The 16,532-nt window shown below is 40.1% G+C and overlaps 1 protein-coding gene across 1 annotated transcript in view; it reads left to right on the top strand.

The window, feature by feature from the left end:
• The first annotated feature begins 254 nt into the window (after positions 1 to 254).
• The window catches only part of TG (thyroglobulin), a 141,063-nt gene continuing 124,785 nt past the window's right edge, over positions 255 to 16,532 (top strand). Inside the window, exons 1-9 of the mRNA XM_088149267.1 lie at positions 255 to 374; positions 3,120 to 3,226; positions 4,902 to 5,045; positions 7,382 to 7,567; positions 8,229 to 9,275; positions 10,699 to 11,283; positions 13,521 to 13,757; positions 14,759 to 14,896; positions 15,754 to 15,831. Coding sequence (XP_088005393.1) covers positions 343 to 374; positions 3,120 to 3,226; positions 4,902 to 5,045; positions 7,382 to 7,567; positions 8,229 to 9,275; positions 10,699 to 11,283; positions 13,521 to 13,757; positions 14,759 to 14,896; positions 15,754 to 15,831 — 2,554 coding nt within the window. The 5' untranslated portion in view covers positions 255 to 342. The remainder of the gene's footprint in view (positions 375 to 3,119; positions 3,227 to 4,901; positions 5,046 to 7,381; positions 7,568 to 8,228; positions 9,276 to 10,698; positions 11,284 to 13,520; positions 13,758 to 14,758; positions 14,897 to 15,753; positions 15,832 to 16,532) is intronic.

Below are 16,532 nucleotides of genomic sequence, written 5' to 3'. Positions count from 1 at the left end.
GCCTGGTTCCTACTGCCTGCTGCAGGCGCATTCCCACGTCTTGGTTGTTGCCAAGTTTTCTTTGTGGCCATATTGGTTTGTGCTGCTGGATTAATATGACACCAGTGGAGGAGTAGTGGAGGGAAAATCTCTTATGAAAGTTCTTTGAAAGGGTTTGGCGACTGGCATTCCTGGATGGGGAAACCAGAGTAAATAAGACATTTTTGCTTGTCAGGTCCTGGTCAGTGTGATATTCGAGACCGCCGCATCCTGCATGGCGTTGGGGAAAAAACTCCACCACAATGTACAACTGATGGAGAATTCCTGCCTGTCCAATGCAAGTTTGTCAACACAACAGATAGGATGGTCTTTGATCTCATCCATCATTTTAACAGGTAGGAAGAACTTTTTTCAATGCCTAGTGCCTAGCTCCATCATTAAGAAAGATGGGAAGCCCTTCTAGCCTTAGTAGAAACACCATGAGTGGAGATAATCTGGACCATTGGTGAGGACCATTGATCTGTTTGGACAAGGGGCGGCTGAACACAATCCCAAGTCAAGTGAGACACCCTGATTCAGAGCTGATATTTTCTCATATTTAGAGGAGGGTAATGATCTAAAGCCCATATTATCACCACTTCCACTTTCCAGTCCCTCAAAAACAGGTTGAAGACAATCCATGAATAAAACCAAAGAGCAAACTGTTACGGCTTCTGCAGGAAGAGAGATACCTAAATATGCTATGCATGAGGGAAATAAAACAAATTCCTTGCACTGCTCACCCAAAACTTTACTTTATATTGTTTGCATTTGCCAGGGCGTAAGTGAAAAAAAATTCTAGCAATTCCTGTGAGAGGAGGCTGGAATGGCCAGAAGCTATGCTTGCATATGTACATACATATCACACTGTTCCATGTCATGGTAAACAATGTAATGCAAAGCATAGGAAAAGAGTAAACATTGACCAACCTGCACAAGAGTGGGGTCTAAGAGATCAAGATGGCAGTTGCAACAGTGCAATTAAAGCTCCCCCTCTTATTTCTATGTATTGTGACGATTATACAATCACAACCTCACCTTGACTTTTTTGATCGAAACCTCCCCCCCCCCCCCATCACCACATGGCTTAATTGGTGAGATATGGAATAGTAATGTGTTGTCTTGCAAGGCATTCTCTAGATTAGAGTTTATATTTCCCGTTGAATATTTCCATTAAAGAGATTGAGCAAATGTTAGTCCTTGGCAATTCATTTATATATTTCTTTACCTCTCCATGTCAAATCAACTCTCCTTGACATCCCTTGAGTGGCGTATTTTCCAGTGTGACAAGTGTAGAGAGAACTGTGTTGGCTATTGTCTGCCTTAATTAGATACAGAAAGCAAAAGGAAAAGACATTTTGTTTTGGTTCCCACCACATTAGATGTGCTGAAAGCTGGAAACAAATGGGCTATAATTCCAGGCCACATGGAACTCATTCTGATGACCTTGGAGATCTCAAACACTGCAGAAGAATAAATCTGTCTATGCATTTGGCACAGGAGTTTTTCACTGTTTTTGAGTGACTTTTGAGCAAGATCATCTATTAGGTGGAAGGTTGACTGACAAATGTATCAAATAAATGATAAGACTCAATACAAATATTCTCTCTATTTGGATGATTTGCCAATGGCACCTCTGATCTTCCAGTCTTTTTATAGATTCGATAGAAAATGCTTCAATGTGACTATAGTTCCACTTATTGGTTTTAACTCTGAGCCAGAAGTAGAGAGGAATTAGATATTTTCTGTATTAAAGGAGCTTGGACATAAATTTAACCGATGTACTAGAGTTTGTTGGTTTTGAAATCCCTCTACAGAAGCCAAACTGGGTGGTTTTGTGCATATGAATATGTGTCCCTAAGATCAAGAATCTAGTCTGAGCAAGATTAATGAGGCAGGTTTGCAAATATAAGAGAAAGGAGGAGGTACACAAGAGAGGAGAGGCAGAAAGAGTATCTTTCAGTAGAAGCATGCCTAAGACAAGGTTAAAGACAGTGTTGCTGAGATTAACCACTGCACAGATGAGTAGGCAAAGTGATAAACAAATAGGGGCACAAAGTAAATTTTGTTTACTTCCTACTTCTTCCTTGGTAGTCAGTAGGTTGTGAGGGGCGGAAGAGTCAAATTTTACTTTGTGGCTGCAGTAGGTAAAAGAACAACTTGGCATGCCCTAAAATTATCACTCCAATTTAGGATCCCATTAGGGAATGCTCAGTTTTATTTATTTACTAGATAGGTAGGTAGGTAGGTAGGTAGGTAGGTAGATTTTTTTCATAGAATGAAAGACAAATTGAAAGAAAAAAGGAAGGAACAGAGAAATAAGAAAGTGCAAGAAACAAAAGAGAGAGAAAAAACTAAAGTTAAGAAATAGATGAATGACTTCCAACCTTCTTTTCGATAGATAATTACAATCTTATTGTCCCTCCTCCCTCTCAGATGTTGTACAAGTCCCTTCAGTCCCTCATTTAATCCAAGTCTTTATTTTATTTACTTGGGTTTAAATGCAACCCCAGTGCAAAAGAAGTCTGACTAGCTTCCTTCTTTCAGTAAGAGGTTAAAAAGAAAAAGGGGGAAAAAAATCATGGTATGACAAAATAGTCATTCACAATCACAACTAGAATGTCAAAACGTTTTAGCATCTGAGGATTGTGCAATCATCAAAAGACAACCCGTAGATGTATCTAATATTCCCCTGGTTGCACACACACAAAAACCAGAACATCTATGGTGGTCTTTATTAGTTTTACTACACTGAAAGTGTTTTTTTCTTGCTTGACCATTTTTTTCAGCTAAATGATTTTCGCTGTTTTTGGGTGACTTTTGAGCAAGATCATCTTTTGGATGGAAGGATGATTGATGAACCTATCAAATAAATGATAAAATAAGGCCCAATAAAAAAAATTCTCTCTATTTGGATGGTTTGTGGGATTTTAGTATTTTTACCCTCAACTTTCTGAACCACAAAAAGCTGTTTCTTGACAAGACCATTCTTTGGCGTCTTCTACATAGCAATGCTATCAAAGTAGTAGCCACAGTGTCACTAGCTACATCATGGAAAATCTCATAGGCTGTATTTCCTAATGGCTGGATTTCTCTTTCAGGTTTCCCAGAGCATTCTTAACATTTAGTTCCTTCAGAAATTTGTTCTCAGAAATCTCTGGATACTGTTACTGTGCTGACAGTCTAGGGAGAGAATTAGAAGATACAGGTGAGTCTATCTGCATGGGTCTCCTAAAAGTGCTCCTTTCGGAAAACCTGGGAGTGAAACATTTTTTGTCTAGCAAAATGTAAAACTGGTTTGGAAGGAGAAGAGATCCAAGGAATTATCTTCTTCCAAGATGGGATGAAGTCGGACAAGCTAAACTTGAACGCAGACAAGACAGAGGTGCTATTGATCAGTAGGAAATTGGACTTAAGGATAGACAGCCTGTTTGGACTGGGGCTGAACTCCATCTTGATCTTCAGCTATCACTGAGTTCTCAGATGGTGACCATGACAAGGAAAGCATTTGTGTTAGCCAGTGCATCAATTCTGATCCTCTTTGAACTAGTTACCATGGTTATATCCTGTCTGTACCATGTGGTTATCCTTGAAAAGGGTCTAGAAATTGAAATTGGTGTAAAATGGGGCAAAGGGATCTGGTGATATAAAAGTCTGCACTCATTGCCATTTTTTTACAAGACAATATCAGGGATCAATGATGTCAAAATGGTGGGGATGATTCCAGTTTACACAGACATATAATGGGGTGGGACTCTGATCATTTGGTTGTGCTCCCCATTTTGACATTGTTGATCCCTCCAAGGATGTCCCCGCTAGACATAATTTAAGCATTTAATTTTAATCTTTAAAGCCCTAAATAGATTCTACTTAGGACAAACAGCCCAGACTTGGTGCAAAATAATTAATTGTTGCAAGCTTGCATCAGCAGTAGCAGAGCGTTTCAATCTTCCAGGACACTCCATTGTAAATCTCAAAGTAACTGTTCCAGAATAAGGAGACTTCACTAACACAAGTGAGCAAGAGAGTGCTAAACTCACATACATCAAAAGATTATCCCAGAAGGACTCAACAAAACACATTGAACTTTTAACACACTGCAATTGCTAACTGATACGGTATTTGTAATCTGTCTCGTGTCTAACCTTCATCTGCATGACCACCCTGTCTTCCCCCTCCTCCTCATTCCAATTTAAGTCCTACACCAGTTTGGGCACTTCATGCATCTGATGAAGTGAGGGGTAGTTTGCTAGACCTTACGCCTTTTAATAAAATTTGGTCGTCTGAAAATGAACCACCGCACTGCTTCTGATATTCTGAACAGCAGTTCTGAAATGTATAGCTCCTTGCAACTCACAAACGAGGATTCTGCTTTTTTAAAAGTCCACTTTCAAACATGCTGATTAGAAACCACATTTCACCAGACAGCTGATTTGGGATGAATTCTCCAGCTTTCAAACATTCAGACAAAAAGAAAGCAATTAAGTATTTGTTCTAAAATCCAGATGTTAAAATGACTAAAAGTTTAGCATCAATATCTCCAGTTCCTCTCCTTTCAAGGAAACTCTTCTTCATTTCTCAGAATATACATTCTACAATCACCCTGCTTTTGAAATGATACAGATAGATGTCAAAGGTATGATTGTAGATTTTGGTTTAGAGATTATGGCTGTGCAGTGCTTCTGTGCAGCTGCTTTAAAGAGGTGGAGACAGATGCTTTGATTGTGCCCTCCCATGGACTGAACCTCCTTTTTTCAATTGAATCCAAAGGGCTGCCTAGCCCAATCAGATATATCATAGTCAAATTAAAAAAAGAGATTTAAGTGACTGAAGGGGAAGCTTCTGTAGAAGATGCTCTATTAAAATGTTCTTTTCTCTCCCAGGTCTGGAAATGCTGCTTGAAAATGTATATGACACAGTTTTTGCATCGCTGGAACCAGTTCCCACCTTTGCAGAAAGCAGCATGTATAGGATCCTACAGAGACGCTTCCTGGGAATACAGCTGGCAACAACTGGCAGATTCAGATGTACGTAGCATAAAGTTCTGTGGGTTTAGAAAGCGAGAGAGCAGGACAACACATATTGTTCTTTGGAGAATGAGATGGTTCTTCTTCTCCCAACTTCCATTCCACCCAGCGAAGTTGAACAGTGGATTGCTTTTGTTTCTATTGATTTATTATAACATTTATATCCCACCATTCTGCTTATATAAGTGGTCAAGGGTAAGAATGCAGAATACAAAGCACAGCCAAATCAGTACAGTTAAAAGCACAATTAAAATCAGCGTAATTAAAATCCATCAAGAGTTCACTTGTCTGAGCCCTTTTCTTCTTTTTCCCCATTGGAAGAAATGTATGAGAGTAATTTAAAAGACTTTAAAAGGAAAAGAAAAGCCCTAAGTGAAACAGACCAGACAATAACAACAGCTAAAAAAAATCTAATAGACTTAAAAGTTGCATCAAAACCCAAAGAGACAAATACTGATTAAAAAGCTTGGGGAAGTGGAGGTAAAAGGTCTTGTTACATTGTCCCACTGTTCCTCATCAAGAGTTAAAAAGCTTGGGGAAAGAGATGCATTTTTGCCATCTTCCTACTGGGAGAGTAGAAGGCTAATGCGCTTCCTTGGGAATACATTCCATAGCCATGGAGACGTGCTGGAGAAGGCTTTTTCCTGTGTAGCAAACTTCTGGCGCCAGGGGTGTCTTCAAAAGGGTCTCTCCTGGTGTTCACCCAGCAGGTTCACTTGAATTTCACTCCAACACTGGTGAAACAATAGCATTCTCCACCACCACACTGGGTACAATGAACCTAATTGCTTGGGCCCCTATCTAGAGTACAACCAGAACATTATTGACTGTACAAAAAGTGATTCAGGTTTGAAGTAAAACAGCCATGCCAGTACAGTTTTATCGGGTTCTTGGTGTTCTCTGAGCATGGTTACTTTCTTGGAGACATTTCATTATGTTACCTATCCTGGTAATGAAACATCTGCAGGAAAGCAACCATGCTTGGAGAACATCAGGAACCCAGCAGTTCAACTCTGAGCTACATTTATTCTTCACTATTGGAACAATATAGTTCTTCCGAGTATCTAATATAGCTTTGTCACCTGGTAAGTCATCACAATCTTAAAAAAATGGACTTGACAAAAATGTTAGGACAGGTTTCTCAATCTAATACCCTCTGGATATGGATAACCATGTACACAATGGTGTGTTGGAGCTGGTTTGTTACTGGTTCACAATTATTACATTTTCTGAAATTTTGTGAGCAGTTGAGAACAGAGCTGAGCCTCTGTGCCTAGCACACAATCAGTGTCAAGTCCACAAAGTCCAAACCCCAATTCAGAGGAATTCTCATGAAACCAGGCCTGGTTCAGATAAATGCTCCTTTATTGTGTGGTACATGCAGCTTGAAACAAAACATTGCTAAAACTAAAGCCTGGGTAGACTTCACTCTATTTATCCCCCCTCCCCTTGTTGCCCTGGCGCCTCAATTCCTTTTCACCTGGTGGTGACCTCTTTTCTTCCTCCCACAGATACATAGCTCCTTCCTGGCCATCAGGCCCCCACTGGCCTTGCCTGCAGTCAGGTCCGGCCTCATTGCCCATATAAGGTTAAGCTCCTCACCATCTCCCAGTACTACTCCTATTACAACCATTAACTACAAGCCCCCCTCCCTAGTCACAATTGGCCAAAGCAAATCAATCAAACTCCCATTGACTGCTATGCTTTGTAAATTAACAATTGTTGGTTGATGCAGGTTCTGACAATCAGCTGTTGAGAAGCTAGTGGCACAGCATGGTGGTGGCAATGGAGCCAGTTGTTAAATATTTATCAGCACACTACTGAATATATATCTTTCTTTATATGAGTTCTCAGATTAGAGAGATAGAGCAGTTAGTATCTCATGTCCTCCAGCAGGAGGTTTCAGGAGTCCCTTCCCCAGGCCAGGGGTGGGGGGTGGAAACTATTTCAGTATATATTGCTGTGGTTGTTATACATTATGTGACCACCAGGCGGCAGTGTGCTACTGGCCCAATAAGGATGAAACTGGTAGCACACTGCCTCCTGGTGGTCAAATAATGTGCAGCAACCCACTGGATATGTTGAACTTCAGTTCCATGGCAACATTGCTAATGGCTATGGTGGTTGGGAATGGTAGTGATAGTGGTCCTAGACATCTAGAGGGCATCCAATTGGAGTGAGATGACTGTGAAAACTGGTGTCTCCTTGTCCTGAGCATGGTTTGCATCTGTTGACTGAAGCCACTTTCGGAACCCACATGGAAGAACAGACTGGAACAAATGCAGATGTGAATGAAAAGTGGTTCTATTATACTTTATAGTTCTTTTCTCTTTCAGGCCCCTCCAAGTGTGAAATAGAGTATTCAACTGCCACTCGTTTTGAGGAGGATTACAAGCCACTGTGTGAAGACAGTGGTGCCTATAAGCCAACCCAATGCCAACTGAATGGAGAATGTTGGTGTGTCGACACCAGAGGGCAAGAGATCCCTGGAACAAGAAGGAAAGGACAGCAACCAATCTGTGGTAGGTAAAACCAGAAACATGGTCATCAAGGATTTTCATTCCTAACTTAATGTTAGCTCAAGACTGTAGACAGCATGCCATCAAATATCAGTTGTAATGGAATACCAGAGAATTCCTTGTTTCTAAGTTCCCCAGAAGCATCTAACTGACCACAGTGAGAAACAAATGCTGGATCTTGGCCTGATCCAGCAGAGTTATTCTTATATTCTTAAAATGTGGGGAGAGAAAACGTTTTTCCCCTCCCTCCCTCACTATGTTGATGAGAGTTTTGAAACACAATGCTGGGAAAGAAAAGCTGTTCTAGATACTATGCAGATTTAAATTATGGAATTTAGTGCCATCTTTTGGTGATGGCCTCCAGTTTAGATATTTTTTTTTTTTTAAGGGAACAAAATAAATTCATGGAAGATAGGATTAATCTTGATGACTTATTACCTCCTTGATCACAAGCAGTATACCTTAAATATCAGTTGCTGGGGAGCATCAACTGAAAGAACCTGATCACCCTCCGTTTTGTGCTAATGAACTTTTGGGATGTATCTTCTTGGCCATGTGTGACATCAAATGCTGGTCTAGATGGGTCCTTGGTCTGAAACAACCTCAGGCCTCTTCTAGTGCTCTTAATAATAATTATACTCCTGTTATCTTTTCCTTTGTCTAGGCAAGGAGCCCACCTGTGTCTCTGAGAGACTGGTATCTCTATCCAGGCTTTTCTATGGCCCTGTTGGACATTTCAGCCAGGACAATTTGTTTTCCGCTACTCAAGAGCCACAGAAAATAGTTGGCTCCTCAAGATTTTGTCCTCTTTCATTCAAAGATTTTTTTGTGGGCTCCAGAGTGCTGTCTCCCATCTCAGGGAAAAACAGTGCTTCTCAGCTCCTCACATTTGAAACCCTCCTTGGTGAAGCTGTTGGTGGAATGTTTCCTTCACGAAACCTCGCTCAGGTTGCCCTCCAGTTTACCAACAGCCCCAAGCGATTCCAAGAAAACCTTTTTGGGGGAATGTTCTTGAAGAATCTGGTTCAGTTTAACTTTACAGGAGCTCTTGGTCCTAACAGCAAGTTTAATTTGGACAAGTATTTCCAGCAGGTAGGGATGAGAAGCGGATTCAGTGAACTGGTCCATCAACTTTTTCAGGAAGATCCCCAGCAGAAGTTTAATCTGAGCCAGTCTCTTGTTGACAGCTTTGGTCGTATGGTCAATTTACAGGACAATCAGAATGCCATCAAATTCCTTGCTTCTCTTCTTGAAGCCCCAGAGTTTTTCACCTTTCTACAGCATGTGATTTCTGTCCCAGAAAGTGTTACCAAAGATTTAGGCAATGTTGTGAGGATTCTGTTGAAATCAAAAGACTGCACAGAAGAGACCAATGATATCTTTGTCCCAGATTGTACTAAAGATGGGAAGTACAAGGAGATCCAGTGCAATAGAGGGGAGTGTTGGTGTGTAGATTTAAGGGGAAAAGAAATCCCTGGATCCAGAGTACAAGGGACACACCCACGGTGCCCTACAATGTGTGAAAAGCAAAGGGCCAGTCTGCAACTCCTAATAAGAGACCAGCCTGCAGGATCTGAGCTGTTTGTTCCTTCATGCACAGAAGAGGGGAAGTTCCTGCCAGTCCAGTGCCATGGAAAAAACTGTTTCTGTGTCAGTTCAGAGGGCATACCAGTTCCAGGAATAGGTAGCAATTCTGGAGAGCCCATACAATGTAAGTTTCACATGTTCACGTGCATTGTTGTTCTGCTTCTTTGTGAGATGCTCTTGATGTTGAGTGATGCTGAAGATGTGAATACACAGATCATGTAGAGTTTAATGCTAGTCATGGAAGGATGTCAAAGAAGCTGCTAAGTCTAGACAATATTCATGTTCTGTCTGAGAAGCCCAAAATCAGTGTTCCCCAAATTTGGCTCTTTAAAGGGCGAAACATTGGAGTTGATTTTTGTAATGCCTGCCTGCAAGATTATAAAATAATGAAAAGAATAGCATATGAACTCTTGGTCAGGAACATAGATTTCCTATTTGCATCAGGTCCATATTGCCTTCTCATCTTCAGATAACTCTCACTTTTCTGTTTCTAGTATCTCCAAACATACATTACTTCTTCTCCTGAAATTATTTGAAGAAAATACCCAAGCTACATTGTGGTGGAATCTAGCATTTTTGATAACAGGAAAGTTCTCCTCCCTTGTTACCTTCTATTCCTACAAAATCTGTACAGGAACAGATATAGAGGAGACATAAGGAAATGCTGGAATTTCACTCTGTCTCAGGGCTGTAAGCAAAGAAGTCAAGAAAGATCCTGGGAAAAGACAGTGACAAAACCATTTCAGTACTGCTGCCAAGAGAACTACATGGATACATCCATGAAGTCATCAGGAGTTATGCTGAACCTGAAGCAGCTTTTAACTTTATAGTGCTTTTAAGTTCAATGATTCATCAACCTCAGGAGCTCTGATACTTAAACTTCAGTGCCAACTTTAGTGCCTCCAAGCCATTTTCTCCAGGAATGCCCAAATTGGCTTTCACAACATTAAAGAGATGCTAGCTGATTACTCCAATACATTTTTATTAAATTTTGAGAAGATACGAGTGGGTTTTCTTAAATGGTGCATACTAAAAGTAAAACTTTCTGATTTATCTGTCTTTATTAAAAGTCATCCCTCTATGTCCAGTTGGGATGAAAAGCAAACTGGGAGTTGGTGGACCTGAATGAAGATTAATGATATGTATCTGTAACATGTTAAGTCATAATGCTGTCTTGCCACCACATTTTTCTAGCTGAAGTTTCCTAAAGTTAGGGATCTTCCTGGAAGAAGCATTCTCCTATGGGTTTGAGAGAAAAGGAAATGCTTCTGCAGCTATGTCTTGTAACTCATAATTTGTATAAATACTTATTTAACATAAGCACCATCAAATTCATTTTTAAAAAGTTTAGATCTTCTATCCTTGAGCAGGTCTATCTTTTAAACCTGTTGGGATTTAAAATTCAATCTTAAATTAAACCGAGCAATTAATGAAACAATTAAAATTAATTAAACTGAGTGATTTAAGTAGAGTAAAACTAAATTAGAGTAAAACTCTTAAAGACATGTTCTATTGACTTTGTACTTATCCACTTTGTTCTTTCTTAGGTCCAAGTGACTGTCATCTTGCAGGTGGTCAAGCTTTTCTAAGATCCGTTCAGCAGTTCCTGTTGAGCCCCACTGCTGTGACTCAGCTGTCCAGCATTTATGTACCTCAGTGCAGTCTGGATGGTCAATGGAGGCCAATACAGTGCAATGGTCCACCTGAGCAAGCTTTTGAATGGTATCAAAGATGGATTACTCAGAACAGTAATGGCAATGCGCTTCCTTTCACTGACTTGGCAAACATACTCCTAGACTACAAAGCAAGATCTCAGAAAAGCTTTGAAGATTTTGTCAAAATTCTCTATGAAGCTGGCCACCAGAATATTTTCCCAGAATTCTCCAAATACTCATCATTTGAAACTGTTCCTCAGGATCTGCTGGAGGGCAATACATTACAGTCATCTGAGAATGTTTTACTGGACCCATTCACCTTTTGGCAGCTTCTTCAGGGACACCTCAACCAATACCCAGGATCTTACAGTGACTTCAGTATCCCGTTAGGACATTTTGACCTTCGCAACTGTTGGTGTGTGGATAAAAAGGGACGCCTGCAAGGAAGCCAAGCCAATGTAAACCAAGTTCCAATTTGTAAGTAACTTGTGCCAGTCATCAGATCTTGCCGTGCTAAAACATGGATGGGATGCCAACAAAATCCCAGCCTGGTGAAGCATTTATGATGGGATTAAAATTGCACTAAGCCAGATATTCATTTGCTTTTAGTTTTCCATGATGTGTAAGCCTAATTTTGGTTTGTAGTCCATAGTTGGTAGCTTAACATTCTGTATGTGAACCTGGCCATTGTAACTTAATAACAAACCATGGTTAAACTAAACCAGGATTTCTCTTTAAATTATAGATCAATGGGCATTACTGAAGTGAGTCTTCCTAGAGTGATGCTTTTGGGGGGAATACCTCTCCCATTGTAAAATACCAGCCTTATAACTGATGGACATTGGGCGTCTTCTAAAATCCGCCTTTTTTCCTGTTAGCTTTTACTCATTTAACTCCCAAAAATACATGTTCTCTGTTAATAATAGCCAGTGGTTAATGTGCTAACTGTCCCTGTCTTCTATGTTTCTTCTCTCCCCAAACAGTTGTGTGTGTGAGGCACTGGAAACAGAAGGCAATATAAGTGTATTTTCTTACTCCTGTTGCTTTCTAGTTTCATGGAAACTCACTAAGGCTGGCATTCGAATCTGAACTAAAGTTTAATGAGAACCATTTTCTCTTGCTGTTCTCCAAACTCTGTCATTTACAAGTTTTGAATATGGAAACTCTGTATAATCACGTTCTCCAAATTACTCCCTGTAGCTGTGTTCAGGTTGGAACTCTCAGTACACCTGAAGACCACTGCAATTATATTTGCCTTTGTGACTATCAGGTCATTGGAAAATATGAGGAGAAACCTCTAACCGGAAAAGCTGGTTAACACTGGCCATATTCATATATACTGCACAGTGAAATTGACTTTAATAATGGCCAAATGATCGAGGTAAAATCAGTTTTGCAAACAAGCAAAATAATCACGTCTTGAGGTTGGACTTGACAATGCATTTTTTAAAAAATTGGGATTGGTATGCTTTTCACAAACCATGGTTTCAGTTTGGTTTGTTCTTAAAAATAAGCCAAGGTGGTGACACTGTCAAAAGGAGCAGGATTGAAAAGACTGGGGGGGAAGGAGGAGGAGACTTCTGGAAGGCCAGTGGTTTCCATGTCCACCTTTAACAAGGAACCTAAAGGCTGAGAACTACGCTGCTGATTTTCAGCATGTTCAAATGGCACATCTCACCCAACAAATAGACCATAAGGTGGCTTAGCATTATGTGCAGATCAAGCCAATGAAACAGAGAGCTGACATTTCTTTCCAACAAGTACCTGTGCGACTTTTTTTTAAGGATGCTGGGCACTCTTTTTCAGCCCAAAGCTTGCATTTCTGCAACACGTTAAACTATTTTTAATACTGATTGCAGGGGTTGTGTGTGTGTGTAGCTGAGTATGTTGTACAGTTTCCAGGTACAGTATTTGTTAGTTTATGGCTCAATTATTGTGCAAATCCAGAGAATGGAATTAACCAAATTAAGAGTGTTCTCTGAACACAATTAAAATTTTGTGGTTTTACTGGGAAAACCTGAAGCATTAGTCTAGTTTAAGAACAAATTGAACAATCATTTTGTTTTTATTTAAATTGATTAACAAAGTAGCCATACAGTGGTCTATAGAGAGGAGCAAAATGCATATAGCCTTATTTAATTAGATTACATTTAACTAGATTAAATGGTTTTAGGACATTGGTTTTATTGTTTCTCTTGGTTTTCCTTCTTGTTTTGTCAGCTGCCCAGAGTTGTGACACATAAGATGGGTGGCCATACAAGTCTTTTAAATAAATAAATAAATAAATAAATAAACAAACAAACAAACAAACAAAAAAGGAGACCAGAATTGGATAGTAGGCAATCATTATGTCTTTGTTGCCCCTAATTAATATGTTTATTACATAAACTTAAATTAATTGTTATTAAATGTTACATAAGCGTAATTAATATGTTTAAACCAGGCAAAGTAAAAAACATCTTCTGTATTATCCAAATACTCCTTCTCCTTCTCCTTCTCCTTCTCCTTCTCCTTCTCCTTCTCCTTCTCCTTCTCCTTCTCCTTCTCCTTCTCCTTCTCCTTCTCCCTTCTCCCTTCTCCCTTCCTCCTTCCTCTTTTTTCTTCTTCCTTCTTCCTTCTTCTTCTTCCTTCTTCCTTCTTTCTGAATTTTTTCCATTAGACAGATTTTCCAGCATATTTGCCACACACTGAGCAAACTTTCTGTCTTCTTGCAGGTCTTGGAACGTGTGAAGCTGCAAAGCAAGAAGCTGTGCAGTTTGTTAACAATGTGGAACAACTTATTCAGGAGTCAAACAGCTCTCATTTTCCTTTTGGACAAAGCTTTTTAATGACCCAAGTGTCCATGTTAACAGGTGAAGAACCCTGGAGTAATTTTTCTCAGCTGGAAGTCACTTTTTCAGAAACATTGTTGGCAGGGAGCGATTATGCCATCCGGTTGGCTGCACAATCAAGTATGTTAGTAAGAAGAAATGTTGTTGTTGGTGATTTTTTTTTTTTTTGAGGGGACCCTCAAATGTTGGTGGTCCAGTATATTTTGAATTATTGAAGGGAGAATTAGCATTGTAGGATTTGCAAGGGTGTCTGCAGGAAGGGGGTCAAAAAGTCAAGATGGTGGTGACAACTATATGATTGAAGACCTGCCCTTTTTTACATGCATTATGATGCATGTAAAAAAGTGGTAGAACATTGATCACATGCTTGTGGCCACCATCTTAACTTTTTTGATCCTCTTGTGGACACTGCTGAGGGTTTGGTTTGGTTTTCTTAGTAGATATTGTGGGAGGAGAACCATGTTAGATTATGGCAGTGTTTCTCAACCTTAGCAACTTTAAGACGTGTGGACTTCAATTCCCAGAATTCTCCAGCCAGCATGCTGGCTGGAGAATTCTGGGAGTTGAAGTCCACACGTCTTAAAGTTGCCCAGGTTGAGAAGCACTGCTGTAAAGGATCACTCCCCAGTAGGGGAGGATAAGAGAAGGCTGTTAAAGTGGAGATTTTCAAAGGAGGTATCGGTGTTAGTCTGCTGCAGCAAAAACAGAAACAGAAGCCTGGCATTTTTGTGGCAGTCTGGAAGCTAACAGATTTGTTTCCAACCCAGTCCTCTTCAGTAGATGTACAGAGTGGAGTTCCAAATATGGCACTTTTTTCATCTATTCAGAGTTCTTCTTGGGGAATGATGATATAGGTGGGGAGAGAATCAATTGGGGGGTGGGGCTGAAGCAGAATTGCATAAATAGTAGAGAAGAGAGACAAAGAGGCTTTAAGATGTTAATTATGATTAACAGCGAGAAGAACAAAAGGTGCCCTTCTCCATCTTTTTATATCAGGTCTTACTTTTGAATTATCTTCATAATAGCTATTTATGAATCGGTAGCAGAAGAGTTCTATATTTTCTATTGTCTATATCTCGGTGCTTACTATCATTGCTTAAGCCACGTGTGCTTTGTTTTAGCCCTGCGTTTTTATCGGAAGAGATTCTTGGCATCCCCAGACTCTGCAAGGGAGGCTGTGCGCTTGGCATTTCAGCCTTATATCCCCCAGTGTGATGGAGAAGGGAACTGGGAGCCCATCCAGTGCTATGAGAGCTCAGGTAAGAGATACCTAGGAAGAGGTTTTTCTGAATAAACACTGATGGTCTTTCATGGGTGATAGATACTAGCAATTATATACACTAATTTGTTTAGGTGGAAATGTTAAAAAAAAAAGCAGGTCTTTCCTTCTCCTTCCCCTTCCCCTTCCCCTTCCCCTTCCCCTTCCCCTTCCCCTTCCCCTTCCTCTTTCTCTTCCTTCCCAGGTTACATGGCAAATATGAGTCTAATTACTCTTATTATTTTTATTTCCCTGTATGCATTTGTATATAAATAATAACTATTATCTTTATATCCTGCCTTTCTTATATATAATTCAAGGTGGCATTCATAATGTTCCTGCCTTCTAATTTCCCCACAACAAGCCTGGGAGATGGGTTAGGCTGAGAGAAAATGAATGGCTCCAAGCCATCCAACCAGCTTTCATGCCTAAGGAAAGACTAGAAGTCACAGTCTCCCAGTTTCTAGTCCAGAACCTTATCCATTACACCCAACTAGCTCTCAGTTTGCAAAAACTTAATCACAATAAAGGGACCTTATAAAAACCAGCCCTGGAATGTTCTTCCAACTGAAGAGGTGGAAAGTACAACCATCACCATGAAACTTGGGACTTTCAAGAATTGGGAAAGCCATGCAGGTTTCATAGGATCTGCTTCTTTTGGTGAGATGATTATTAGAGACTTATGGCTGCTCTGATTTTTGAGGCATGGTGGCCAATTCAGACAAAACTAATTGCCAGGGCAAGTTCAATACAATGATTTCTTTATTCAACTCTGTTGTCTGATTCCACTCATGTATCGCAAGGAATATGTCTTTGCAAAGTGGTTCCAAAACACATCTTTTTGTTGTTGCATCTCAGGTCACTGCTGGTGTGTAGATGAGATGGGACGTTATGTTTCAGATTCTTTGGTGACACGCTCAACACAACTGCCCCAGTGTAAGTTTTGGTCTTTGAAGTTGGGTTGTTGCCCTTTAACTAGCAATACAGAGGAGGGAGGAAAATAGCATAAGTTTATAAAACTGTAGGAGTGTGAACTCAGGGTGAAATGTCCAAATTTTTAATAAAAATATTGCAGTAGTCCTTTTAGGGCACTGATGGTCAACTTTGCTTGAAATGCGGGTAGGAAGTTGCTCCATCAGTCAGTTGGCATGGTATGGCCATTACAGAATAGAGCAGTACCAAAAATGACCTTATTTTCCTTTGAGAGAGGGGTTTGCAGATGGAATGGAAGTAGGAGATCTCTGGAAAGCAAAGAACTTTCACCTCCACCTTTAATGGCCACTCCAACCTTCCCCAAGATTGAAAATCAGGCGGGTGAAATTTTGAAGCCAAGTGGCTGATTTCAGCAATGTGATTTTGGGCTGTTGTGGAGGGGGGAAAACAAGAATAATTTGCTTTCTGCAGGACTCCATTCCTATTCTCACCCTAATTTTGGGGGGGGGGGTGTAAAAAAAATCACAACATGAATAGGGCATTTAGGTAGTGAATTTTGATGGTGGCATTTTATTACTGGCATAGATTACCCAACCCTTGTTTAGGAGTAAAGGTGGATGAAAACACAAGAGGTGTAAATCAGAACAGATTTTTAGCAATATGGATAAATTTATTGTAGCTTATTATCTTAATGATTTATTCTG

The sequence above is a fragment of the Python bivittatus genome, unplaced genomic scaffold, assembly GCF_059951505.1.
Source record: "Python bivittatus isolate LINGU-HERP-01145 unplaced genomic scaffold, Pbiv_v1 ctg000590_np1212, whole genome shotgun sequence".
NCBI classification, from domain to species: Eukaryota; Metazoa; Chordata; class Lepidosauria; order Squamata; family Pythonidae; genus Python; species Python bivittatus.
The sequence above is the reverse complement of the archived record's forward strand: the minus strand, read 5'-3'. Positions and strand labels throughout refer to the sequence as shown.